The 27,698-nt window shown below is 42.6% G+C and overlaps 1 protein-coding gene across 1 annotated transcript in view; it reads right to left on the bottom strand.

Moving 5' to 3' along the window:
• The window catches only part of ANK2 (ankyrin 2, neuronal), a 154,479-nt gene that overhangs the window by 79,233 nt on the left and 47,548 nt on the right, over window positions 1–27,698 (bottom strand). The window contains exons 9-21 of the mRNA XM_010002856.1: window positions 27,663–27,698; window positions 26,405–26,503; window positions 17,933–18,031; window positions 16,029–16,226; window positions 12,269–12,367; window positions 11,983–12,081; window positions 9,385–9,483; window positions 8,057–8,254; window positions 6,036–6,134; window positions 5,437–5,535; window positions 3,546–3,743; window positions 2,008–2,106; window positions 1,802–1,900 (exon numbers count right to left, since the gene is read on the bottom strand). The exon at window positions 27,663–27,698 is cut by the window's right edge and continues 1 nt beyond it. Of these exons, the coding sequence (XP_010001158.1) occupies window positions 1,802–1,900; window positions 2,008–2,106; window positions 3,546–3,743; window positions 5,437–5,535; window positions 6,036–6,134; window positions 8,057–8,254; window positions 9,385–9,483; window positions 11,983–12,081; window positions 12,269–12,367; window positions 16,029–16,226; window positions 17,933–18,031; window positions 26,405–26,503; window positions 27,663–27,698 (1,521 nt within the window). The remainder of the gene's footprint in view (window positions 1–1,801; window positions 1,901–2,007; window positions 2,107–3,545; window positions 3,744–5,436; window positions 5,536–6,035; window positions 6,135–8,056; window positions 8,255–9,384; window positions 9,484–11,982; window positions 12,082–12,268; window positions 12,368–16,028; window positions 16,227–17,932; window positions 18,032–26,404; window positions 26,504–27,662) is intronic.

Raw genomic sequence — 27,698 nt, 5'->3', positions numbered from 1 at the left:
AGGTCTTATATTTATGGTACCCATGCACAAACTACAAGAAATGGAAGGGGGATTTTACTGCAGGCTGCAGTGCGAAGTAAATCTGTGATTTTTACTTAAATGTAAGTGCAGTCCTTCAAGAACAAAATTCAGCCATATTATTTTTCACTGCACATGGCACAAAGCATCACACAGGCTTTCTCTAGCTAAAGACCAGGCAGCAATAGAGGTTGCTTGTTCTTTAATGTGCCTGTCCTGAATCCAGCCAGGATGGACTTGCTCTTTAAAATGCATCTGCTTTACCAGTTGACAGACTGCAAGTATTTTTATTGGTCCCTAGGTGTGAGATTTTGGAGAACCACTGACTGCACCATACTCTCATACAAACTTGCTTTAACAGTCTTTAAACAGACTTTAATGAATGTATTCTAATTAAGTGAAATACTGGGCAAAATGGCATCAGAATCTGACCAGTGTTCCCTTTAGCCACAGATTGTGCCCCAATACTACAGATATAAGTGTATCTGTCCCTTTACTTAGCTTCCAAATACCTCAGCTGAATGTCTTGGCAGCTATCATTTGGATCCTGCCAGTGTCTGCTTTATAAATTCTTATCAGCTGTTTTTCTAGTAGTGTTGCCTGCTCTTTTGGAATCCCTGGGTTTTGCCCATTGATTTTGGATGATCTCACAAAGGTCGGGCCAGCATCTTCCATTTATTTACTCTGCTGTTTCTTACCACTTTGAGCTGCAACCACTCTGAAGAAACAGTGCTACTTGGAGAAATGAATCCATCCCATAGGTTGCAGCTGGAGATAGAGGAACTGGCCAGAGGGACCAGCAGACCACAAGCCTGCAATTTGGACTGGATCTTAAAAATACTGAGGATGTCACTAGCAATATCAATGCACCTCTTCACGCTGATCCCCAGACATCCAACCTGAAGCCAGCTACTGCCTGAAGCCAGCTTTATCTAAGCTGAAGCCCTGCAGCCCCTGAGTTAGCTTTCTTTTTTTGACAAGGGTGATCTCATATGTGGGATGCAACAGACTGTTACTGTCACCAGAACCTCCCTCAGGTGGTTCTCAGAACTCAGGAGACATCCAATTCTTGCCACAAAATGCATGACATTCAGCTGTTGTGCCCGCCAATTCGCACTAGAAGATTTGATTTCAATTCATGCTGCTGAGGTTGGTGGATTTCCTTCCAACCTTGGCTCCAGGCAGTCAGGTCCATTTCAGTGAAACTGGTCAGTACCAATGTGACCAGATTTCCCCTCAAACAAAAACAAACCTGTGTTCAGTAAACTGCATTCCCTCACCACAGCTTCTTCCTCTCCCAAAGTCACACCACCCACGCTTCAGTCACCAGTGACTCTTCCCACTCTTCTCCCAGCAGTTTGGAAAGAACCTGGCATCACCCTTGAAGAGTCTGCATTGTTACTTAGCACTTTGGCAGCACGCTGGTATTATACTGGTGTAAAACATGTGTAAATGACATCAGAAACAAACCCATATTTGCTAGTTTGCAAGCAAAAAGAAAAAAAAACAAACAAAAAACCCCTCAACCAACCAACGAAATTGATTCTCTACCTCCTTCTTCCACATGGCCAAAGAGTTATCTGACTTTTCTTTTGTGAGCACTACACAAGGAGGTGAAGCAGAGAGAACACGTTCCACTACAGGCACAAATCACCATATGCTGACATCTATCATGCAATAATTATAGTTTCCTAGTGAAAAGGCACCTATAGTATGTATTCGTAAGTACTTGGTTACCAAGTTCATAACAAAGAGCAAAAGCTAGCAACAAAAAATTCTTTACCTTTGTTTTAGCATTGACATTTGCTCCCTGCTTGAGAAGAAAATTCACCATTTTGATGTTTCCATAGTGGCACGCCACAATTAAAGGTGTATAACCAAGCTACAACAAGAGAACAAACAAGTAAAACTGCAAGCTCAGTGGAACATTCCTTGCACAATGGCAGCATCCTTTGGCACACTGGAGACAGCAGCCACTCCATGATTTACCTTTGTCTGTGCATCTTGGTTTGCTCCATGTTTTGTGAGTATTTCAGCTACAGCCACTTTATCCTCTTGAGCAGCAAGGTGCAAGGATGTCAGTCCAGCCTGGAGTTGGAATATACAAAATGAACAAATAAAAATAAGAATAAAAACTACTTTACATGAGGAAAGAAATTCAACTTTCCCACTTTCTTATATTTAAAACATGAAGAGATCCCAACCATAGCTTCTAAGCAGGGGTGTGTTTTTTTCAAACAGAGTAGTTGTTGTAGTTTCTCCTGTTCCAGCTGACAAACAGCTCCAAAGCAATTACACCACCATTAACCACAATTACACCACCATTAACCACAGAGTAAAACTTTCAGGCGTCGATGATCATGCTCAGATTTTATAAAACAATGTCACTTGGGAAGCTGAGGAGCCCCATTAATAAATTAGGGAAGCACATTCACTGTGCTTCCCACTCCTCAGACAGGAAAGGGAAACTTGACAGCTGCCTGCACGAGCCAGAATGAAGAAAATAACCCCAGAAATAGATCCTGTTCAAAGATGCCAAGGAAATGGATGCAGCTTTTAACTAAAAGCTCACTGTAATCAGGCAGGGAACAAATTTCTGAAAGAAATGAGAATCACCTTATTTCTCACGGGTTAAGTACCATGATACATTAACATCAGTCAATGAGAGATTTGGGCCTTCTATTTTGACTCATATGAACAAAAGCTGCAGGCTTTTAACCTTAAGTAAATAAGACTGACATATGTGCCTGGATAAATCTGGTGACCTATGAAGATCTACAGCAATGGGTTGGGGTTTTTTTGAGAAACTTGTTTTCTATGGAAAAGCTGTCATACACAATCATTAAACAATTGGAAAGGTCCTCCACAGGATTTTTCTCACTCACCACTCTACTAATAATGTTGTTTTGTTATTTGCCAGACACAGTCAATTTCTTCCATTTGTGAAGAAGGCTGAAGGGTAAATATATGGGGAAAACCCCTTTGCTGGTGAAAGCACAGAACTATTTTAGACTGTAGCTCTCAGGTTTCTGATACATGTTGTTAAACCTACCCATGGACCCACAAACTCCAGAACTTCACATTCCTCTTTCTTTGCATCCAACATATAACTTCAGGAGCATATGTAAAACACCTGAGAGATGGGAAAGTCACAGCACAACAAAACTACTCCAGTCCTGCCTTCCTGAATGCTCACAAACCATTTTTTCTTGGTCTGCCTTTCCTCCAGCAACCTCTCTGCCAGAGCCAGGTTTTATACCAGTTACCTCCAGTCACAGCAAACAGTGTCAGCTCCTCCAGTGCATTACCCAGTACAGCTATTAATTAGACCATACAAGTTAACTGGTTGATCCACCTGCCAGTTCCAGACATCCTCTTCTCACTTTTACTTTTCCTCCACTTGTTGTCACTTCTGCAGACTCACGAATATGTATATAAGGAAGTGAAGCTGAGAACTCCTGACAATGTACTTTGCATTTTACTGGATACTCCCACCCACGCTACTGTTGTCTCCACTTGTGAGTTACCTTTGTTGCCCCATGGATATTGGATCCTTTCTCCAAAAGCAAGGTCACCATGTCAGTGTGGCCTTCTTGGGAGGCCAAGTGAAGAGGGGTGACTCCCTGCTTGGTCAAAATGTTGGTCTCAGCCCCATAGTTCAACAGAGTGGTAGCTATCTGCATCTGATTTTTCTTGGCAGCAATATGCAGAGGGGTGTATCCATTCTAACACCAGTCAGGAAACAAAAAAGGAATAAAGTTAACACAACAACCAGGTACACCTAATAAGTCAGACACTGTAAAACAGCATTACTTTATACTACCCCTTACTATTAAAGAGGAGAGTTCATTAAATCCCCAAGGCCAGGCACACCCCACATGGCCCTGCTGTTGTGCTCCTTTGCCCATCTGTTATTTTTGCCACTTAATCCAGAGCAAAACCAGCCCTCGCCAGGGTGGGCAGGGCTGCTCAGCCAATACCTTCAAATTGCCCAAGTTTTACACCTGCATTTTAAATAACCTTCGTGGTAACATTCACTTTTGAGCGAGGAGTGACATCCTCTGTGCTGAGTGATGGGTAGAGGTGCTTTTGCCTATGGAATTCTGATACGTGTCAGTCACAGAAACAGCATCAGGGAGGAACGTTTTTCTGACCAACTTGTTAACCAGAGCAGAATTACACTGATGGCACTTTCTGGCAGTAAGACAACCTGCCCCTTATAATGGCTTTACAATGTGCTGGGAGAGGGGGGGAAATTCCGGGGAACAGCAGTGTCCCTGGAGGTGTTTGGTTGGCTGGTCTGTGTTTGTTTGGTTTTTTTTAAAGACAGCTTTACCAGACCATCCCACTGCGACTGTAGCTTTTGCTGCAATGGGAACAGCAGGTCCCACACAAGGCCTGAAGGGGCCAGCCTCACTTCTTGGCAGCGTGCACAGCAGCAGCCTGACACAGGCAGGACCTTCTAACATCAGCCTTTGCCTAACAGTGAGGTCATGACACCCTTCCTAACCCTGGGATGAAGCCTCCACGCGTCTGGTCAGGATTTTACACATCAAGTATTCCAGGATAGTAAAGACTTGCAGCTATGACTAAAGCTCCAACACAAAAACAAGCTGAGAGATGTGTATCTACATAAACATACACAAGTCTTCTTCTTCAATGGAGATCTGAGAGAGCCCTCCACCCCATTGCCTTGGTGAGGTCACATCTGGAATATTGTGCCCAGTTCTGGGCCCCTCAGTTCCTGTAGGACAGGGAAGGGCTTGAAAGAGCGCAGGGCAGAGCCACAGAGATGATGGAGTGGAACATCTCCCTGCTGAGGAAAGGCTGAGGGAGCTGGGTCTGTTGGGCTTGGAGAAGAGGAGACTGAGGGGTGACCTCATCAGTGTTTGTAAATCTGTAAAGGGTGAGTGTCAGGAGGCCAGAGCCAGGCTTTGTTCAGTGATGTCCAGTGACAGGACAAGGGGCAATGGGTGCAAACTGGAGCAGAGGAGGTTCCATGTGAATCTCAGGAAGAACTTCTTTGCTGTGAGAGTGACAGAGCCCTGGGCCAGGCTGCCCAGAGAGGCTGGGGAGTCTCCTTCTCTGGAGACATTCCCACCCTCCCGGCTCCTGTGTGATGTGCTCTAGGTGACCCTGCTCTGGCAGGGGGGTTGGACTGGATGGTCTTTCCAAGTCCCTTCCCACCCCTAACATCCTGTGACCCAGCAGGGGCCCCTCCAACCCCACACAGCTCATCCCTTGGCTCAGACACCCCTTTCCCAACCCTCGGTGGGGCGGCACTTCCACCTCCCACACGGCTGCACACCGTCCCGTTCCCCTTCCTCGAGGGTCTCCGGGCCCTCCCCGGGTGGCCTCCAGCCCGTGGGGCGGGCGGGAATGCCGGGAATGCCTGTCGGGAATGCGGTGCCGTCTCACCTTGGCGGTGGCGTGCGGCGAGGCGCCCTTGTCCAGCAGCAGCAGCGCCACCTTCTGGTTGTCGTAGTGCGCGGCCACGTGCAGCGGGGTCAGGCCGTTCTGCGGGGCGGGATGCGGGGAGAGGAAAGGGATGCGGGGAGAGGGGAGGGAGCCCGGCTAAGCGAAGCGATCCCACAGCTCGTCCCCCCTCCAGCTCCCCACCCGCGTGGAGGGTGTTGGTTTGGGTGGCTGGAGGGAAGCGGCGCTACCCGAGAGGTTCCCCACCACCCCATCCTGACCGAGGGAAGTAACGCCCTCGTGAATTCATGCTGTAACCTTCGGGCCCAAATCAAGGTGCTTCCAACCTTCTGCCCTCTCTAGATCTTACGAGGATTATTCCATCTCATCACCTCCCTGCCTTGTCACAGGGGTGACACCATCCCCGCCACCACCACGCGCATCCATCCATCACCACGACCCTGAGATCAAGCCACAACCACCATGGGGAAGCAGCTGCAGCCTCCTCCCCTGCACACGGTTTTCTCACAGTTCTGCTCTAAAAAAAACCCCAAAGTGCTGCTGCCTTGGGTGGTTTTTTTCCCTGCCTTCCCCCCCAGTACCTTGCCAGCCGAGTCCGGGGACGCGCGGCGCTGCAGCAGCAGCTTCGCCACTTCCAGGCTCCCGTATTTGGCCGCCACGTGCAAAGGTGTGAACCCCTTCTGAAAAATGGCAGGAGACAAGAAGCAGGTGTCTTTGTGAAAGGTCACGCCGAGATCTCTTCAAGGAACTGTGTGTTAAGCACTTCAGCCTACGTTCTAGCTGGTAGAATCAACGGCCTTGCCTAGAAAGGGCATCATCTCTTAGAAACACTTTGAGAAGAATGAAATACAAGAAAATACCTTTCCTTGTATTATTCCTTCCTCTATTCATGCTGTTAGGCTGGCAGACATTTTACCCAACACAGCCTCTACTAGCAACAGACACTGTGTGGGGGCAGTGAAGGCACTTGGTCAAATTTCTACTCCCAGCCAGCTGCACTTCGTAGTTTGGTGGCAGCTGCAGAAACATTTCCTGTATCAATTGTTGCCAGTAACAATGAAACACCAACTAAATTCAGTGAGAAGAGCTCCAAACTTTTTAGTCCTCCTTTGGAGTTTTGCTGAAGACCTATTTATATTTGGACTCGTGTATCCCCCTGCAGTCATTAAGTTCTGCTGCAGCCTCTGAACTGCAGCTACAAAAAGTCACGATTGACTCACTGGCAGCGTTTGTGGAAACGCATCGTGGCAAGACTTGAAAACCTTGTCTGTTTTAAAGTCCCCTTCTCTTTGTTTAATAACGCGTGTAAGTACAGCACAGGTGCAAGGTGTATGTCAAACCAACATGCTCTTTGCCTGTTCTCTTAATCAAAAAAACCCAACAAACATGTTGATAAGGAAATCTCATGGATGCAGGACAGCAGGTGGCAGACTGCACGGCTGCCCTGATTTCGGGGAGCTACAATGACCTACTTGCCTGACATGTTAGTGATGTGTAATGTTAATAATCATTATCAGCTTGTTCTGTTAATTCCCCCTCAAAAAGGGTTTACGTCAGAGAATCTCAAACATCTCCAGATTCATAGGTTTGTGGAGAGATTATCTAGTGGACCACATCTCCTCCTGTTCATAATTACAGAATATTCCTGCACTACTAAAGCCATAAAGCAATATGGGAAATGAATAAAGTATTTAGTGTATTTTTAGCCATTTTAATGTGATTTAACAGCTGGAGGAAAGGAGAACAGCAAGTGTTCCAGTAATCCATGGATCATAATTTGAAAATTGCTGGTTTAGTCTTCTACACCCTGGAAGACATCCCATTGTTTGAAAATATGTTTTAAGCTCCAGCTGTAAAATCAGGGGTAATTTTTCAAGAACTAAAACAATAGTGAGAATTAAGTGATTCTCACTTAATCACATGTGATACATTTGGAAAAGACTTCTTGGCACATCATTCTATTCACAGCTATGTATTTTCTTAGTTGTTCGTTACTCTGGTAGGGATCTGTTGGTAAACATTTTTGGCAAGCAAAACAGTAATGATTCTGCAGACCATGTCTTTTATAACCCCAGACAAAATGGCCTATTGTGCCATATGACACCTCATTTATAGAGCCACTGAAAACAGATTCAGCATTAGATGTGACTGAACAGATACTGACTTGTATGTTTTAGGAACATTCCTTGCAGCTAGCACAGCCTAGAATTATTTTACTATTTAAATAAACAAGGTATTGATGAGTAAGCAGGTCTGTTCATTAAAAAAGTATTATCATCATCCCCCTTTTTTGAAAATTTTGGCCAAAAAAGGCCTACCTATAATGCAATGGGAAAGAGAGCAAAGCAAGGACTTTGTGTACATTTTAAGCCTGTATTTATCACAATATTCCTTTGGCTCCAGCGGGAACCAAACTCCCAACTTCAGGTGACAGCAAAACACGTCGAAATCCGAGTAACTTCGGATCCATTACTTCAGCCTATTGCTGATCAAGAGACCCAAACTAGTTTGGTTTCTCAGGGTGAAAGTGGATTCCTGCCAGGAAAACAGGCGTGCGCCGGCACGCGCCGTGGGAACACGAACACAAGGCACTTTGTCTTACTTTGGTGGACATGGAGTGCGAGGCCCCTGCCTCCAGAAGAACTGACGCCACATCCACTTGTCCCTCTCTGGCAGAGATGTGCAGGGGGGTGTACCCGTTGGTTGTGGCAGCGTCGGGGTGGGCCATGTGCTGCAGCAGAAGCTGGACGATCTCCGTTTTCCCCAGGCGGGAAGCAATGTGCAGGGGAGTCTGTTCTTCCTACAACTCAAATCGAGCAGATCGTCAGCGCAGGCAGAACCACCTTGAACACAATATTCTGGTTGAACCCCAATAAATCTATCTCTGCACTTGTCTGGCAAAAAAAAAACAGGAAGCAGTAGTACGCAAGAAGTTGGTAACGAAGGGAGAGCGGGTTAATTTTTGCAATTCTCCTATTTGAACAGAGAACTATGAAGCAAAACACTGGCTTTTCCTTTTATCAGGCAGATAGCACACATCAGTGTGAGCATCACTTGCTCCCTTTTTTGTTCTTGTTTTACAACAGCTGGATGAACAGTCCCCTTGGTTTCAAAACCTGGCACTAACTGCTCTCAGAATCCCTGATGTTTGGTAGCAGGACATGGCTGTGCACCTCCTTGCTCAGATAAGAAGGCTACTGCTGCTCTGAGTTGGGCAAGTTGTACTGGGTATAGCCGGGAGTTCATTTTCATCACAGGAGCCTGTATGCTGCTCTGCTTCAGATTTCTGACCAAGACAGTGTTGATAACACACCAGAGTTTCAGCTGTTGCTGAGCAGGGCTTACACAGTGCCGAGGGTATTTCTGTTTCTCCCTCTGCCCCCTGGGGAAGAGGCTGGGAGGGGACATAGCCAGGACAGCTGGCCTGAACTGGCCAAAGAGATAATCCACACCATATAACATCATGCTCAGCAATAAAACTAGGAGGGGGAATTTTCCCAAATGATCCATTGCTCAGAGACTGGCTGGGCATCTGTCTGCTTGTGGGAGGTGGTGAGTGGCTGCCTCTGCATCTCTTCTGATGGGGAGGGGTTGGTTTTGTGGGTTGTTTTGGGGTTTTTTTGTTTTTTTCTTTCTCCCTCACCTACTAAACTGTATTTATCTCAACACAAGACATTTTTCTCACCTTTGCCCTTCCAGTTCTCTCCCCCCTACTATTATTGGGGCAGTAAGTGGGCAACTGAGCAGGGCTGAACTGCTGGCCAGGGTCAGCCCAGCACTCACATTCACTTTGGAAGGCCTGTGCATTCACAGGATCCTGCCTTCAGACCTGGTGTCAAGGTGTGCGTAATACTGAAGCAACAAAGCAAATAAGAATGAAATCAAACATTGAGTAGGAGAAAAAGACAGCATTGTAAGCAGAACACCTACCCTGGCTCGGGCATCAACCAGGGCCCCATTTCTCAGGAGGCAGCGAACTACTTCCACCTGTCCAGCACGGGCTGCCATGTGCAATGCAGTTTCCCCACGCTGCAGGAAAGCAAAAGTGTTTCAGTCTCCTAAACCTCCATGGCAAAACATCAGAGTACTGATGGTGTAAATTCCACCCCCATCCACTCGTGCAGAGACCTGTCTTTCTGCCAGCTGAGAATCTGGCTTCAAACCTAGGAACAGTTCAGGAGGGTGTGTGCATACATGTCTGGGTACACGTTGGTTTGCAAACCAGGTGATCCCAGACAAATGTCATCTCACTAAAGACGGTCAGTATTAAAATCCTGGTTTATAGGAAATTCTGCCATATAGACTCCCCTGGTCACATATGCTCCTCATCTCGCTATGTAGTGGTGCATCAGCTTGTGTGCCACACAGGAGATAAGGGTACATTGAGCCAATCTCTCTCAAGGGACTGTGAGGCACATGAGCCTCAAGATGGAAGGGAGTATTTTTCCAGATGGTCCCTTCCTGCACACTGTGTGGAGCTGGCAGCACTAAAAGGCCTTGCAATGGGTGTGCACGACTGAGCCAGCATATGAAACACGTAAGATCTGTGCTCAGCAGCGTGGCTGGGGCTGCAGGCTATGGATTTCATCTCATCTCGAGGCTTTTGTAGCCCACAGAATTCGAGGAAGAATACGAAATTTTGGAAAGCTGGCTGGAGTGATGTGGGATTTCAGATCAGGATAATGAAGCACGGATGGTGTATTCAAAGCACGTACTTTTGGCACAGGTTTGCAAAGGCCTGCTGGAAGTGAGCATTCCTTCATAATGGCATTTCTAAGCTTCATTTTGCACTGTCCACCATTCTTTGAGGACACTGTCCTGAAGTGGACTAAAACAGTCCCTGTGCAGCTCATCAGTGTGTGTTACATAAGGGACAGTTCTGCAGCTAGGAGCTGTGTATACATCTGTTCTGTCTACACAGCAGGACTGATCACTTCTTTGTGTTAACTGCTCCTTCTCCATACTCTAAAGCTGGAATATATTCTCTTGTAAGGCTTTTACCCCCAAGACTACCAAGTTAAACTGCAATTGCCAACATGAACACTCTGGTCAAGATATTTTGCATCAGAATCAGGAATCATAGCTCCTTGTCCTTTGTCTAGATGTAAGAAAAGAATCAGCCTGAGCTTGCCTACTATTATGAGCTTCTAATTAAAGCAAACCCTCTTTGCCAGGAGTTGATGTATCTTATCATGTTAAAATTAACATTGTATTAGCAGCTGTGATTAATAAATAGGCAACAAACAAAATCCCACAGCCCTCGCTACAGATCTTAATATTCATCTATACAAATTTTATTCCTTGAAGAATGAGCTGTTTAAAGTGTGAACAAGTTTTACATTTCACACACTCTAAAGATCAAATTTCTATAAAGACCCTTTAGTAGTTGAATTAGCAATGCAATTTCACTTCTGGCAACAGTAATTCAACTGGGAACTTCAGCTTACCAAGTAAAAGCCAAGACACCTGTGTAGCATAAATTGTAAAGTGTTAAACTTTGCACACATATGTCCTGGAACACAATACTTTTAATTGCCTCCACAAGAATTTCTTGTTGGTTTTCATATAATCAATACAGCATTTATATAAAGATTTTTTCTATAAAAATGTATAAAAGCAGTGAGAGACTTTGTCAAGAAGTCTGTTCTAACGATTCAAGCAACAACTTGGTGTGCTCAGCATTTTTACTAAGTTACATATAGGAGTTTCCTAACTGAGAAAAAAAAATTATGAGCCCAGTGTAACTGGATTACTACATTTTTGTTCTTGGGAACACTTTATATATAATATTATTCAGTGATAAAAGGCTCCTTTCAAAGTGCAGGTGGTCATAAGTTGAACATTTGTTCACACTGACAAATTCTAACAGTAAAATATCTATGAAATAGAGCTGAGAAAGCAATCAGGTTCTTTTTATTGTTCCTATTCTTGGTAATTAGGCTGTGGGTATACAAACACTGATTTCTATGGTAAGTCAGGTTCTGCATTTTATGTCACCTCCCAATGGTCACATTTTCTAGATTTAAGCACGTTCTTTTGAAAGGCACCAGTTCCTGGAATTTCCTGTATTAGAGGAACATTTTGAGTTGAGTATTTTACTTTTTGTTTAATTGGTAAGTTTTAAGCCTTTTAGACCCTTTTACTGATCCAAATCACAAAATTCCATGGCAGCCAGCAAAGCTATGCAAGCAGAAATCAGGGCTTTGGGGTTTAAATTTCATCCTTCAGAACACAAGCACAGTCTTCCCCGTGACTTGGCTTGTAATCATTTTTGGATGTATTTGGTGTGCTTTGTCTGTTTCTAAGGGAAATTTTTACTTACTCAGACACTGAGAAAGAAAACATAAAACCACAGATTGCTTGTAACTCACACACCATCACCATTTCCCCCTTGTCACTAAAGGTGTTAGAATTATTTGTCCTGAAATACAAGGAAGTAATAAAATATCATTCAAATGTGACCTTTGGTTGAGCTCCATGGCAGGGCAGACCCTTTTGGAGGAGGATTCTAGCCAAAGCCATACTCACAATGTTAGTGACATCGGGGGAGGCTCCGTTCTGCAGCAGCAGGAGGACTATGTTCAAGTGGCCCATAAATGCAGCCACGTGTATTGGTGTGAGGCCCGACTGCGAAACAAAGCAAGAGCAGTTTTACTCCTCTGCACGGGCACAGGGCAGGGGCTGCTTCGTTTAAATAAAACAGAAGTGAAACTGAGGTGTGACAGGAGAGAGATAGGTAAAAAGAAAGGAAACAAAAAGGGGGAGAGAGAGAGAGAGGAAGAATGTTTCTTCAGGACATGAAACATTTTTCTACCTCTGTTATAGCCTGGATTGAAGCCCCATATTTCACCAGGAGTTCCATGACTTTGATGCGGTTTTTCTTGCAGGCAATGTGCAGTGGAGTAAAACCATTCTGTGCAAAAGACAGTCATGTTAGTTTGAAACATGCAGCTACACTTTACACACAGCTCCATGCCAGCACACTGGGAGCAGGAGTGTTAGAATACCAGAAGCAATTGTTCTTTTAAGCACAACAGGTTATGAATTACAGACGTCTCCCTGTGGTCGGAGGCAGAACAAAGCAGTGCTGCTGCTTTCTTCTCAGGCAATGGAGAGAACCTGAATGGCCACCTCTGGAAACCAAATACAGACATGCCTGTCTGGACTTTCAAATCTGTATGCCCACATGCATGTATGTATGTGGTTCTGAAGGTTGCACACATATATATATATATGTAAGGATGGCTTAAAGACTGCCTAACACAAGGAAAAGATAAGAAATCACAGGAATCACTTTGAAATCAGTTAGTGTCTTTTGAAATGTATATTCTATACCTCTCTAGGAGAAGAACAGAGTACCTCTTCCAGATCCTGCCTTATTTTATTTGTCTTTTGAGAATACCTTGTAAACTAAGCATCTACGTGTGTTTATTTTTAGATTTATGCATCAATCTACAGTACACATTTGTGTGTGTGTGTGCATCCTGTGAGTTATCTTAAATGAATAATCACTACTTCAGCCAGGGTTTCATGATACAGAGTGTTCACTCTTCAAGTGTTTGTAACCCCCTTCCTCTATTCCTGCCCTGCTGAGTCACAAAGCATTGTTAGCAAGGTATCAGCCCTCATCTGGATTAAAATTAAATGGGGCAGGGGCAGGAATGAAAGGGGGGTGGGAAAGGGAACATTTCAAATTAAGATTGCAACCTAGCATTTTGAATTGTGAGACAATGGTTTTAGTGCTGTGCTTAGCATCAGAAGGTACCCATTTCTTGGGAAATGCTTATTCAGTACAAATCAAATCCAACACATGCTTCGAATACAAGCTTCTTTTTATGTACTATTATAGGTACTGTCAGTTAAGTGTCTGTCTAAAGCTAAGCAAACTCATTATTTACTGCGTGTGAACATTTTAGTGAAAAGCATGGCTGACATTGAAGGTAATGTTCAGAAGTTGCTATATTTTCTAATGAAAAGGATCAGTATTGCTAAACAATCAACTAGCAGCAAACAGAATTTATCAGTGAAATCTTTGCTTATGGAAAGAGGCACGTGACAGATTATTCTACAGTCAGATTCTGTTAAGGGAAATGTTAATTACTGGTTGATTTGAAGGTGCTTTAAAGCATATACAAATGAAAAAGCTAAAAGCTCATATAGTGCTTCTATGCCCAAGTAATTTTGCAAGCATCAATGTCCTGGTTTGAGCCAGGATGAAGCCAATTTTTCTTTTTACTGATTTTTTTTTCCTTCAGTAAGCTTTCTTGTAACTAGCAACAGTGTGTTCTGCTAGGCTGATAAGACAGTGGAATGTTTTTCTAACTACTGAGGCTTCAAGGCCGCACCTGCACTCTGCCGGCTCAGACACTATGGGGAGGTCTGTGCCCCCCCCGTAGGAGGCTGAGTTAGACAGACAGCAAAATTGGCCAAAGATATTCCATTCCATATATCTACGTAAGCTCAGAGGAAGGTCAGAGATCACAGAAGACAACTTCCTTCCTTCTTCTTCTTCCCTTCTCTTCCGTCCATGACCGGTGTCCGGGGAGGACTCTGTTCATCCATCACCGTCGATCCTCAGCCTTGATCTCTCGTGACCCCCATAACTCTCTGCTTTCTCCAGCAGCAGCTCCGGGATTCCTCGGGACTCTTCCCAGTTCAGGGAAGTGCTGTGGGAGTTGCTGGGGTGGGGGGAGGAGAGAGGCTTTTGCCCATTCCTGAATATATCTGTATATAATTGTATATATTTTCTTGTATGATTCATTAGTGTTTTAATTAAAGCTGTGTAGTTTAGTTTTCAATCCAGCCAAGTCTCTCTCTTTTTCTCTCTCTCCTTCCCTACCTGGGTTGAGGGGAGGGGGGATCGAGAGCATTGTTGTCGGACCTGAGTCAAACTGTGACAATCAACAATTTATTTATTTTTTTTCAGTATAGCTGAACATGAATTATTTGTAAAAACTATTCCATCACAGGACTCTGCTGAATATTATTGCTACCATTGGGTTTCTCCAATTTCTAAAGAAGGAATCAAAACCATTAGATACTTTAACTCCTGCACAGCATCTCTCAAAGGGAGTTCTACTGTTTCAGATGTTGCCATTTTTTCACTTAATTTTACTGCCTGAGTTGATTTAATTTTGCTACTTCTATTTAAGTGAGGAACAGTTTGATGGGGGAGAGAAGAAGGCAGAAAAAACATATCACTAACAGACACTATAAGCATCAATTAATATATTAAATACTATAAAGAAGCCAGAGGCAACAAGTCCCTGATGGGAGAGGAAACAAGAGAGAGGAGAAAAACCCAATCTGGAGGGAAAAGAGCAGAGAGGCAGTGGCCTGAGGATGTTCTCCTTTCATTTCAGATGGTTCTCTGGGAGGGAGGGAAGGGGAGGAACAGAAGGTGTATTTCTGGTCATGGAAGGAAAGAAAGATGTGCGGGCTAGCATGTAATGCATATGTGTGGGTAGCTGAGGAAAGCACAGCTAAAGATCATCAGAAGACTGGCAAGAAAAACAAGAAAGGATGAAAACAGCACTGGAAAAGATCAACCAATTGAACGTGATACTGAGAAAGACAAAATAAGAAAAGCTTAAGAGGAAGGAAGAGAAGTTCCAGAACTTGCAGGTATAGAGAAGCCAAGAAAAATAAGAAGGCAGAATAAAACTGTGTCAATAAAAAGTCAGTTCCAAGGATTTAAGGTGTGTGGGAGCCTTCAAAGAAAAACACAGGGTTACAGTGAAGGCAAGAAGCTGGGCAAGATACTGGAGTGGTCTACTGTGGAAGTTGTGTGGAGGCACTGAACACAGCAGGCAACAATAGGCTTCTCACCGTGCAGAAGTATCTCAAGTGTTCACAGTCTCTTTCATTCCACCACTGAGTGTAACATGTCAGTATTTTAATTTCCATCCAGCTAACAGTTCATGGGCATACTTCCTATTAGAGAAAATCGGAGCCTTGTCTGGGTTTGGACACATTTAAGACTTTTGAAGGCTCTATATATGCTCCTGATGCCAAATGTGATGTTTTTCTCTCAGTTAGGGGATAATGGCCTGATCAGTGAGTGAAAGGAGTCATACCTGTTTTCCTGGAAGCATCAGAAAAACTGTTTTTTGAAAAGGAAGGGAAGTGGCACCTAACAGAGGGGAACGTCACCACTTGATAAATGCAGAAATATTAGCTTTGTAATATATTTTCTCCATGCCAATTCACTGGCTGATTCAGTTGAAAGCTTTGAAATTATTTGTGTATCATATCACACGGTATGGAAAAGAGAACTATCAGTTCAGTAAAATACCAATGCATATGTCAGCATCAGCTAGAAATGGCTCTGATTTTGGGAACTCTGCAGAGCTTCCAGCCCTGATATTACAACCACTTGCCACAGGATGTGGTCTATGACCAGGCCTAATGCTTTGAGATACAAAACTGGTCACCAGCCCGTGTGACAACCCGTTGCTGCTGCAGCTGCTTAAAGTCGTTGGAGTTGGTTGACAGAATTTTCACTTAGCTTAACTGGTAAGAGCTACTCATCTGCCCTGGGCAGCTTTGTTAGAGGATAGATGGGACAGGTTTACCAGGGCACGAGCGTTGGGATTTGCTCTCTTGTCCAGGAGGAGTTTGGTGACACGGTAGTGGCCGCAGTGCGCAGCCACGTGGAGGGCGGTCAGGTAATCCAGCGTGACATCATCCACAGGAGCTTTGTGCTGCAGCAGGTGTTTGACACATTCCACGTGGTCCCCCTGGGCTGCCATGTGAAGGGGAGAGAGTCCATTCTGTGCCAAAAGAAAAGAGAACAGAAACTCCTAGTAACTCTCACTTAGATTGTGGCAGTAGTAGGGTGATGCCCTCTTGAGCTTGCACAGTGACCCCATCAACTGAGCTGCAGCTGAGCCACAGACTGGAAGAAAAAACAGAAGCAAGCTGTAGGCAGCCCTCCCCTTCCAGCAAATACAGGCAAATGTAGAGGAACATCATATAAACTGACTAAAAACCAGAATTTAATCAAAGCTAAAGAATCTAAGGGCCCTGCCTCATGTTTTAATACAACATATCTTGACATGAAAAGACAATTCTGGGGACACTCATCATAACACTTAAGACACAGGTTGGATGTTAGTTGGGGGAAAAGCACCTACTTACCCATCATCATATTTATTAAGAAACCTCTATTTTTTTTCTTGCAGTACTCAACAAGAAATCAAACTATACTGGAAAACCTGAACCCTGAGCTTCTGAGAAATGATATTTTCAACCACCACCATGGTTGGACCTTATGTTCAAACACTTGAAGGGCAGTGGAAGTGGGAGCTTTATAGCCCTGTCTGGTTTTAATAGATCTTTTTGTAAATATTGAAGTCAATGGAATGCAGAGAATGAAGAGAAAAGAAAACTATAGCTATTAATATGTATAAAAAGTTGTTTTCAGAAAGGAAGTGTGTGTATATATATATACACACACATATGTGTATCCAGTTTGGAACCACCTTTTTCAGTGGTTGCTTTCAGCAGTTCAGTAGCTGCTTTTAAATCTAATTTCATTTTACATGAAATAAAGCAGTTTAAAAGCACTGCCTCTTTAAGGATAAGACTGTAACACAGACTTGAACAGGTAACTGACCTGGTGTGGTCAAACTGACTGTTTATTTGTCACCTGGAAGGAAGGAATTATTCACTGGGGAGTTCTGCTCTGCTCAATCCTCAGTACAGTGGGGACATCCAGATGCTGCCACAGCTGTCAGCATCTGTCTTTTAATGGCAACATCTGGGAATTCTGCCTGAAGTGTGCACAACATAGGTAGGCATCAGAGTCTGTTCTGAGCCTCTCTCTACCCCTTGGTGAAGTGAGGGTGTTGACATGTGATGTTCACTGCACCACCTTCTCCCAGCAAAGGAATCAGTGAAACTATAAGGAATCTTCTCCCTACAATTCCCATTTTGCTGTGGATCCCTCTTGCACAAGCAGATATTAGACCAAAGGGACAGCATTTGTAGGAAATGCATTAAGCAGAGATATGTGCTTTTCAGAAATCAGTAACAACACACTGAAATCATTTTCCAGATCTGAAAATCCAATGAAGAGCATTAGGAGACACTACAGGTCACAGGTCCTAGTTAGCTTACATGATGGATTGGAAAATATATGCCAGGAATCATCTCTGAGGAGTGACTGACCCAGCTTTCCCATCTCTCTGTCCTGTGATCTCAGGAAGTGAGAGAAGTGAAGTGCTTGCAGCAGCACTGTGTATCATGTGCTTGGTCTGACACAGAGAGGGGCAAAGAAGTGTATCCTGTTTCATATATTTGGAAAGAATAATCCCTAATTATGTAAGAAAACCTTATTTTGGATCGTTATGCCCATTACTACACTTCCTTTGGAAGAACAGAATTGCTCCTTTCTTCTTCCTTGTCGTTTCAGTGACATTGAAAACTCTGTGGAAAGTTGCACAGAGCTGTTAACATATTCTAATAAGATACACACCTTGGTCCGTGCAAGCAGTGGGGCCCCTCGTTCCAGAAGCAGCTCCACAACTTGGTCATGGCCACTTCTTGCAGCACAGTGGAGTGGGGTGAGTCCATCCTTAAAGTAAAAAAAGAAGAGAAAACAACTGAGCACATCCCCAACTGTCTGCCCTGGCACTCTGAGGAATACTTTTCCAGGAATGCAGCCTCACAAGCATGTAAAACAGCTCCTTTGCTACACGAAGTTTCACCCCTAGTCTTCCTGGCACCAGTAAAGGACACACTAAGGTTACCATTTCAGAGAGGAAGCCCAGTGTGTGTTGAAATCTCTTATCAGAATGTGAGCAGGCATTGCCTCCTCCTCTCCTTCTCTGCATGGGTTGGAGATCATATTGCCTGGCCCTGAGGAATGAATGTGTGCTGGGCCAAGGATGCTCCATTAATCAGTCCTTGCCCTTCGGATTGCTTTTGATGCAGGGATGAAACAAGACATGTTCAGACCAGAAAATTTATTCTAGAAATTGTTGGGATTTTTTTTTTTTTACAAGGAGCAGGAGAAATAAGATTTTAAAACGGACAAAAAAAGAGACAAACAAAATAAAACCTGTCATTTCTGAGCTTGAGTGATGAACAAAGAGGTAAGAATTATTTGCTAAAATTGCTGAGAGACCACCAACTCCACAATACTTTTCCTGTTGCAGAACACCACCCCTTCCCAAAAGATTTCCTTAGGCAACTCAGTAATGATCACAGTAGTGGTACCAAAGGATGTGTCAATGAAACATTTAGATAGGAGAATGCTACAGTTTGGGCTTTAAGCAGAAAGAAAAACAGGAAAGGGGAGGCAAGAAAAATGCAGAATATTAGTGCTGAATGACAGAAAAATGTGTCAGATAAAGAATCTGAGTTTTCATCTCATTAGAACTTGATATTGTTCAAACATGCACTCCAAGAAGTCACCAATACTCATTCAACAGAGGTTTATAAAGGTGAAATGTCAATAGTTTTTAATCCCAAGAAAAGCCTCCTCCCCCTGGGTCACACTGCCCAGCTTAGCTGAGGGAGATGCTATTATTCTGGGGGGCTTTCTGCAGAATCCAGTAACAGCATGATTAAAAAGATTAATACACTGGTCTGAGATAGAATTATTACTTAGAGGTTAAAAAAAGTAGCAAAACCACAAAACCATGGCCTTAAGTATGAGTTAGTGACCCTGCTTCATCCACAGATACTGTTTGCCTTGCTGGAGTTTGGAGGAAGTCCCCATCTCTGTACTTTTACTGCTGGTACTGGGCACCTTCCTGAGTTAGCAGTGCCACACAGCGAGGAACTGAAGTGTGCAGGGAGGCATTTTTTCTCCCTGACTTATCTGCTGTTCCCAGAGATCTTTCAGAAACATGTCAGGGGGTTAGGGGTGCCCTGACACTTGCAGAGGCATCACTAAAAGCCATGGGAACTTTGCGATGCGATTCAACAGATACAGGATGAAACCTGCAAACAGGATTCAAGGCTGTTCAGCACCTGGCAGGCTGGGTAAATGAGAAGAAACTGAGTCTAACTAGCCTATCTGGTTGTTTTTTCTGTGCTGAAACTTGAGAGTTCTTCAAATCAAGTCTTTATATGCACAACTGAGGTCTATTTTCACCTTTCTGCCAGAGGGATTCAAACACATAAATACCACTAGCATTACTAAGGTGAGAATAGATCCTAAACTTGTCTCTAGGAAAGGTGTTTATTTGATATTTCTTTCCAGTTTCTGGCCTTTTGTGCTCTACATTTTTAATCAATGTGGGAGGTTCATTTGCCCTATCTGCATAGTGACTTTGATGTGCCCTGACACTTGCAGAGGCATCACTAAAAGCCATGGGAACTTTGCGATGCGATTCAACAGATACAGGATGAAACCTGCAAACAGGATTCAAGGCTGTTCAGCACCTGGCAGGCTGGGTAAATGAGAAGAAACTGAGTCTAACTAGCCTATCTGGTTGTTTTTTCTGTGCTGAAACTTGAGAGTTCTTCAAATCAAGTCTTTATATGCACAACTGAGGTCTATTTTCACCTTTCTGCCAGAGGGATTCAAACACATAAATACCACTAGCATTACTAAGGTGAGAATAGATCCTAAACTTGTCTCTAGGAAAGGTGTTTATTTGATATTTCTTTCCAGTTTCTGGCCTTTTGTGCTCTACATTTTTAATCAATGTGGGAGGTTCATTTGCCCTATCTGCATAGTGACTTTGATGTTTTTCTTGTCATTAAATAGACAGAAAAAAAAAAAAAGAAAATGTAGAATTGTGTGAATTCTTGAAAAAACCAGGACAAATCCCCAGAGGGAGGAAAAAGAAGAAAAATACAAGCTAAAGAAGCACATCAACTCCACAAGAAAGTCTGGCTGAAAAAAATATAAGAACAAAATCATTTAAAAACATGGTTTCTCCTCTGTTTTTACCTGTAATTCCCTCTAAAAGTAGAGATTAAAAATTGCTACCTATCCTATTCTATTCTGTCACAGCTTTTACAAATGCATCATGTTCTATCTGTGCACTTTCCAGTGGGTAAATGATGCAATATGCTTTGCAGCCTTCCCATATAACCCTCTTCATTTCCCTTTTTCTGCCCTAGGGAAAACAGCATGTATATTTTTAAATTATTGATTATTTAATGCTTTAGTTTCTCTTTTTGATGATATGTTTTCTTCAAAGATGAGGGAAACTGCAAAGAGAGAGCTGTTGTAGTAGAAGAATTAGTACATAACAGAATGAGGACTAACTGACATTAACCAACATCTGCTGTACCAGATTAGCCCTCTTTTGCACCATTATCTGTTTGCAATGCACCTTAATTTTCAAAAATCTATTGCAGGAGTTTGCCTTTGTACTTTTTAAACCATTCCTTTGCTAATTGACACACCATGTAAACTGAAGAGCACACACTGACTGAAACACCAAACACATCATTTGACAGGACATACAATACTGGGTTGAAGACACAGACCTTGAAGCACATATAATGGATCTCCCATAAACACAAAGCCCACTATGCTGGGATGTAAGACATTCAGCAGTTTTATATTTTAAGAAGCCCAGTATTTATCTCCTCCTCCCAAAGAGAGTAATGGAGAGTTGAATGTTTTAATCTTCCAAGTGACATCCTGCACCTGGTGCTCTGTTGTTCCCATGTGTGGCAGTCCCCTGGCTCACACTCTGCAATGTCACCAACAGCTGATTCACTGTTAGAAATTACATTACAACCCTCTGGGCATGCATGGAAGCCAGGGAATTCCATCACTCTTGGTTTCCTCTTAGATGGCTCTCAAAATAAGAGGTAAACTTCTGTCTTTTTCTTGAAAATCTATCACTGATTAATTTTTTAACCTGCAGAATTCATTTTGAATTCTGGGCATGACTCCCAGCTGCAAGGCTCAGGCAGCTAAATTATTGGGTTATCTCACAGTGATTAAAATACTTAACTTGAGCCTACCAGAGAGACTGAGATAAAAAGCAGCTGTGCTTACAAGAGATTCTTAATGGGAAACAATATGGGCAGTATCTGAACAGAAGGATGGCTGCACACATTCAGTGCTCATTTGAGTGAAGGCTGACAGCACATGAATATCAAAGACCAAATTATCAAATCATTTTTCTAAACTGCAGTGGCATATTCTCATTTTTTTAAGGGGAAATACTGTATGTTAGACATGCAAAATCGTATACATTTTCTAGACAAATAAAAGCCTTTTCATTTGCTCATTTTTTTTATTACTACTAAACCTCATCTCTTTTCAAATTAACAAGGCGAGTCCCTCCCTCTTGCTCTGAGCTCTCAGTCTTGGCATAATTAAACATGGTCTGAAATATTCCTCCAGGTCTGCCATTCAAAGTAAAAAATTTAAAAATAAAAAATAACCATGCATTTGCTTGAGTAATAAGATATTAATGTTAGTAATGCTAAATAATAGTCACTATATATATATAGCTTGCTTAGATAATCTGTCAAGCAGCCCTCCCTGCTCCCTTGTAAACTTTATATGAACCCACTAAATTTTTAATAGCAAATATCTGCATTGTGATTAGATATTCACAATCTGACATAGCTTTAGGAATGGCAGAAACTACCAATGAATTATTAGTGCTCTGTGCCTGGCTGAAGACTAGGAGAACATGTCACAGCAGCATTACTGCAGGAAAAAAACCACTGTAAACAACACGTGGTGCCAGGACAGGGTTAGGATGCTGCCGTGACAGCTTTAGGGTGGGAAACCCACTACCATGTCTTCCTTTTCCCATTGGTATCATACATGTCTGTGACCAACCTTCCACTTCTTTGAGCTCCAGCTGAGCCTCCTCTCTTCTCTGTGGCCCTTCTCCAACCCAGCTGCCATGCCAGACTTCCTCCACACCATCATCACCTCTACTCTCCTCTCCAGGTGCCACACTTCAGGCACACAACATGTTTACTGTCCCACACAATAACCTTTCAGTTCCAAGACTAGATGCTCTGTTTCATTCCAGAGATTTTTTTTTCAACTCTAAATATTCTGGACAAAAGCCTACAAGCAGAGTCTAAGGAAAAGTCCCAGAGCAAGAAAAATACCATTTCAATCTTGGCAAAATTCAATAGATAGAACAGAGAATGTGTGACAATATCAGTGTCTGAGCCAGGTGAACGTGTTCCTGCCCACCTAAGTTTGCATAGTGCCACAAAAATGGAAATACCAGTAAGGTGACAGAGTATTTTAAGAGAAAAAAAAGCACAAAAAACCTTAAAAAACCCTCACATTCTTGTTCTTTTTTTTTTCCTATACAATTCGTATAGAGTGATGATAAAAATACAGATGTTACAAAAACTGCATTAATAAAGAATACTCCTAAAACCCTCTAATAGTCAGTAACATTTCAATATCCCATATATCCTCACTGTCACTATTCCATTATACCAGAATAATTTTTTTTAAATAGAAGTATATATATATTTTTTTGGCCATGCTGAAATTGCTGTACTTCTAAATGCTTAAAATAATTCTCCCTGTAATAATAACCCTCACTATGTTTCAGGAAGGCTGTAAATTCTTGCCTTCTCTCAAAGTGAGAACTGATAATTGGCCACATGACATCCATTTAATCATAAATGGAACTTTCCACCATCTTTTAGAGGACAATTTTCTGCATGCCAATTCCTAACCCCAATCTGCAGAACTGCTTCTGAAACCCACCTCTGGTCTACCCCTCTAAGTTGTACAGTTCAGAAGTGAACCTAAATATTAACATTTTAAACAAACTCATGCCACTGAAGTTCTTATTCACATTGTAAAGAATACAGCTTTGACTTCAATTTTAAATATTAAATGTTTTAGCAGAAGAAATTTTCCCTGTTAATTACTTAGCAAGCAGAACTGCAGATGAGGCTTGTATGTAAACAGAGGTAGCACAAGCGTAGATAAAACAGATAGAACTAACAGAAGTATCCTTTAAACTTCACTGGGAATGGAGTTTACATTTTTTTCTTCAGATACAATACAAAAGTGAAATAAAAGTCCACATTTTAAAAACTTGTTCAGTAGTGAGTTGAGAAAAAGAAAAGTAAAATATCATTTTAAAACCCATAAAGGTAGCAAGAGGATTTCCTACCAATTCTGCATCTTTATACTGTAGTGAGAAATGCCATAAAAATTCAGCAAATTCCTTGTGGAATGTGTAGAAAATAAAAATACATAATCCCTGCAGTAAGCAGGGCTGTCCTCTGGCATGCAACATGACCTCATGGAACAGCAGGACACATGCATATTTGACTCCCTTTGAAGAATGTACCTTTTCATTTATTTTATTCAGACAAAAAAGGAGCTCCTAATGGATCATTACAATGGAACATTTTCAAACTTAAAAAGATTTCACAGATCAACTCTGCAAAATTAAAGTACTGAGGCTCATCTAAAATCTGTTAAAGTAAGTATTTGCATCTTAATTTATACATCATCAGCTTTCATGTAATAAAGCAAGTTAAAAATAAACTGAATGAAAGCAACGAGTACTTTTTTTAACCAAAGAGCTTATTTTGATGCGATATGGAGACCAAGAATAAAAGCCCAAGTTATCTGGCAATGAAATATCTTAGTGCATTTAATTCCACTGGCTTTTTTAGTGACTCCCCTATGGGGAGAAGGCAGGTGTTCCTCAGGAGAAACGAAAAGGCGAGTATGGAAAGGCAAGCATGTTAGTACTGAGGTGGAGGAGGCAGAAGGTTGTCCTTCAAGGTACAAAACACAGGTGTGCATGGCATGCAACACACAACCTACCTCTTCCATGCCCTACGTGCTCACGGCCATAGCAAAGCACACAAGGCATGCGGAGCAGGCGAAGGGAGAAGAGAAAGACACCGAGACCATATAAAGAGCTGGCACACGGACAAGGTCACACCACAGAGACACTGGCAGCAAAACCAAAGCTCTGGAATCTTCCCCACTGTGGAGTACAGGCAGTCGACCACCACTGTGTGCCTTTGAGCAGGGGGAAGGCAGGAGGTGAGAGCAAGAGGAAGCTGCTGAGCCTGGGAAAACTGGGATGCACGTGCTTTGGGATACCTTTGTGGGTTTTCACTGGTACCTTTGAGCTGGCAGTTTTTGAGCTAATGTAGCAGCTGACCAAGGGCAGGAAGCCAAGTCAATGAGAAGACTCTAAAATCAGTCCCTTCCACCTATGTCGGGCAAAGTCCTGTTCTTTCAGCTTCATTCACAACTGCACATCAATCTTTGTGGCTGAGCAGGGAAGGGAATACACCTTGACCTCTTAAAATCCAAGACATTGTTGACAATCATCTGTGCCAAAACAAGTCTAAATGCTGAACAGGAAATAGGTGAATTCAATACTGTCATTCCACAGGCTGAATGGACCATTTCTGTAGGACTGCTATGCTTATGAGTATGTGAAATATCCTGACTGTAGTGTATTATTACCATTTCATGCCTCTTTACCATGAAATTTTGTGGAAAATTTGACCAGGGATGATCTATTGCACACCTTTAGGAGAGGCAGCATTTTCTCTCATCAGTAGATTTTATTTTTTTTAAGTCATCAAGAAAAAGAGCAAGAGAGACATAATTTCATAAATAATTAGAAATCAAAATCATAATCACATAAAGAATTACACAGTAATCACGGTTTTCTTCCTAGCTTATGAAGCCACAAGTGGTTGATTTAATTAATGTCAAGGTAACTGCAGATCAACCACAAGGGTAGCTGACTGCAATATCCTCTACCTTCCTACCTTATTAAATGAAAACTCAATGTCCAGCTTTAAAGCCTGTGTTCTAAAACATCCTCTAACACTTGGAGGTATAATTTTGCAGATCAGTGCTTAAAAATCCAGCAGCTTTCAAGAACTACTCCTGTGCAGTTCAGTTTTGCATAAATGATCATATTTTCCTGAGCGACTCCAAAACCCCATTGGAAATAATTAACCCTGCCAATATAAATTGATGGGGTTTTCTTCTACCCTGAATTAACCAGATGATCTTTGAGTTCCCTTCCAAACTGGTATTCTATGATTCTATGAAAGACTGCAAAAACACCCATAAAGAAAGAGCACAGTATTGGTGTGGCATTTCAACAGGTCAGCTGGGAGGAGGAAAGCAGAGAGAGTCACCTAATTCTCTGTGGTTAGTCTGGGGACAAGGTGAGCAGCTGCTGCCACAGAGGAGGTCCCTTGTTCCCAGTGCTGACTCTGCACTAACAAGTGACTGCCAGCCCACTAGGTTAGTCTCCACAAGGCATTCTGTGGCTGGCACTGACATTTAGGAGTCAGGGGACTGAAAGGCTTGGCTGAGTCCAGCTCCTCCACTTCTCACTGCAGTGCAGCACAAATTTCTTGTGTCATGTGAAGTGGGACCAACTTGCAGCCTTATTGCCTCAAAAAAAGCTCAATTTCCTCAGCTTTTTCTTGTATGATGTGGGTAGACTATACAGGAGACTAAAGGAAATAGTCTTTCTGTCTCTTGCTTTCACCAATACCTGCCATTCTTTAGTCTGGTACCATAGAAAACATCTTACATAAACCAAAAAAACCCAAATAACTATCTGGAAACTAAAGGTGGGAGTCTGATTTATTTATTTTTTTTTCTTCAAGGTACAAAATTGCTTATGTATAAATTACTTTTGGAGTAATAATTTAAATTTGGTCCAAGTTGCAAAAAGAGTACATTTGTGAGGAAGCAATGTTTAATATTTTTGGAGCTACATTCAGCTGAATTTTTTAAAATTTTTGAGTCATTTCTAACATCTCACTTAAAGAACAGCCAACAAGACACAATTACAGAAGCTGAATTCCTAGCTATGAATCTTGGTGTTCCCAGTGCCTGGCATAACAAAACAAAACCAAACAACAACAAAACCAAATCAAAGCAAAAAAACAACCAAAAAAAGCAAAATCAAGCAAGCAAAAAATCCCAATCCATTCCCAAGAAGGGACAACATCATATTCAGGGAATAGAAAGACTCACCCTGGTTTTGGCATCGATCTGCCCTCCACGATCCAACAAGAGCTTCACCATGTTTGTGTTTCCCCTTTTGGAAGCCACATGCAGTGGGGTGATTCCATTCTACACCATGAAAAGAACAAACAATGAGCAGGATGGATTTGAAGGCGTATAATGGGGGTGAAATTGTGCTTGGATCACAAATAAACGAGGCCATCACATTGTAGAGAATAAACAAAGATGTACTTGAGCACCAGAGCTAGGCACACACCATATAAGCTAGAGTTAGTAATTCCTTTTGAAGCAAGAATATTCAGTTTTCAAGGGTGTTTTTTTTTTAATAAACGAAGCAGCACATCTGCCAAAGCAGCAAACATCACAATCCCAGAGTCAGACAGAGAAACAAACAGAGATCAGAGTCCCGATGAGTCAAGAGTCACAAAAGACTGATGCATTTAAACCACTGCAACATACAGCGAGTACACAAATGCGTGACCCCCTGTGCAAAGGAACCTTCTCAGTGTCGTGCCAGTAGTGCCAAGGAGCAAGTCCTGTGCTCCTCACACTTGGGGTGAGGAAAGAGGTGATAGCAGCAGCTATTCCAGATTGGCAACAGGAGGAAGCCAGTCTGCAGGGCAGAACCCTAACGTAATTCAGAGTCTGTCTGGCAAAATTAAAGGGAAAACTTGTGCTCCAGTAGCTACGTGGAGCACAGATGACCAGAGGTTTCACAGTGCCAGGTGCCGTGCTTCAAACTAGGTTATGTACAACAGCAAAGAGACTCTGACACAGCTCTGCAGTTGTTTACCATCAATGAGTAGTCATGATTAATAACAACTTCTACTGCTGTCTTTATATAATGGCAATATACCTTAATTTACTTTTTCAAAATACGCTTATATGTGAGAATATCAAATTAAAGGAGGATAGTCAATACTGAAAAAAAGCCAATAAATCATACATCTATTTCTGGAGTATGTCTAAGTGACAGAAAAGCTGAAGTGAGTTGACACACTATGAGAATATCAGCTTTCTGGAGCTAGTCAAAGGAGCCTGTTCCCTTCAGCTGGGAATACTGGCTGCAACTCAACTCCCAAGGGCTCTGGTGCATTGCATGGAGGCAACCTTTAGGAATTACTGCAAAAAAAAAAGACATCTTTGAACACAACAGAATTTCAACATTAATTTCCTCCTCGCTTACTCTTGATTAAGAACCACACAAAGAAACACTCCCACTCTTGTAGGCCACTAAAACCAGGAAGGGAAAGAAACTCCTCCGTACCCTTGCTGTGAAATCCACTGCAGCTCCTCGGTTCAG

The sequence above is a fragment of the Chaetura pelagica genome, unplaced genomic scaffold (assembly GCF_000747805.2).
Source record: "Chaetura pelagica isolate M959 unplaced genomic scaffold, ChaPel_1.0 scaffold1098, whole genome shotgun sequence".
NCBI lineage: Eukaryota > Metazoa > Chordata > Aves > Apodiformes > Apodidae > Chaetura > Chaetura pelagica.
This window is presented reverse-complemented; position numbering and strand designations above follow the sequence as displayed.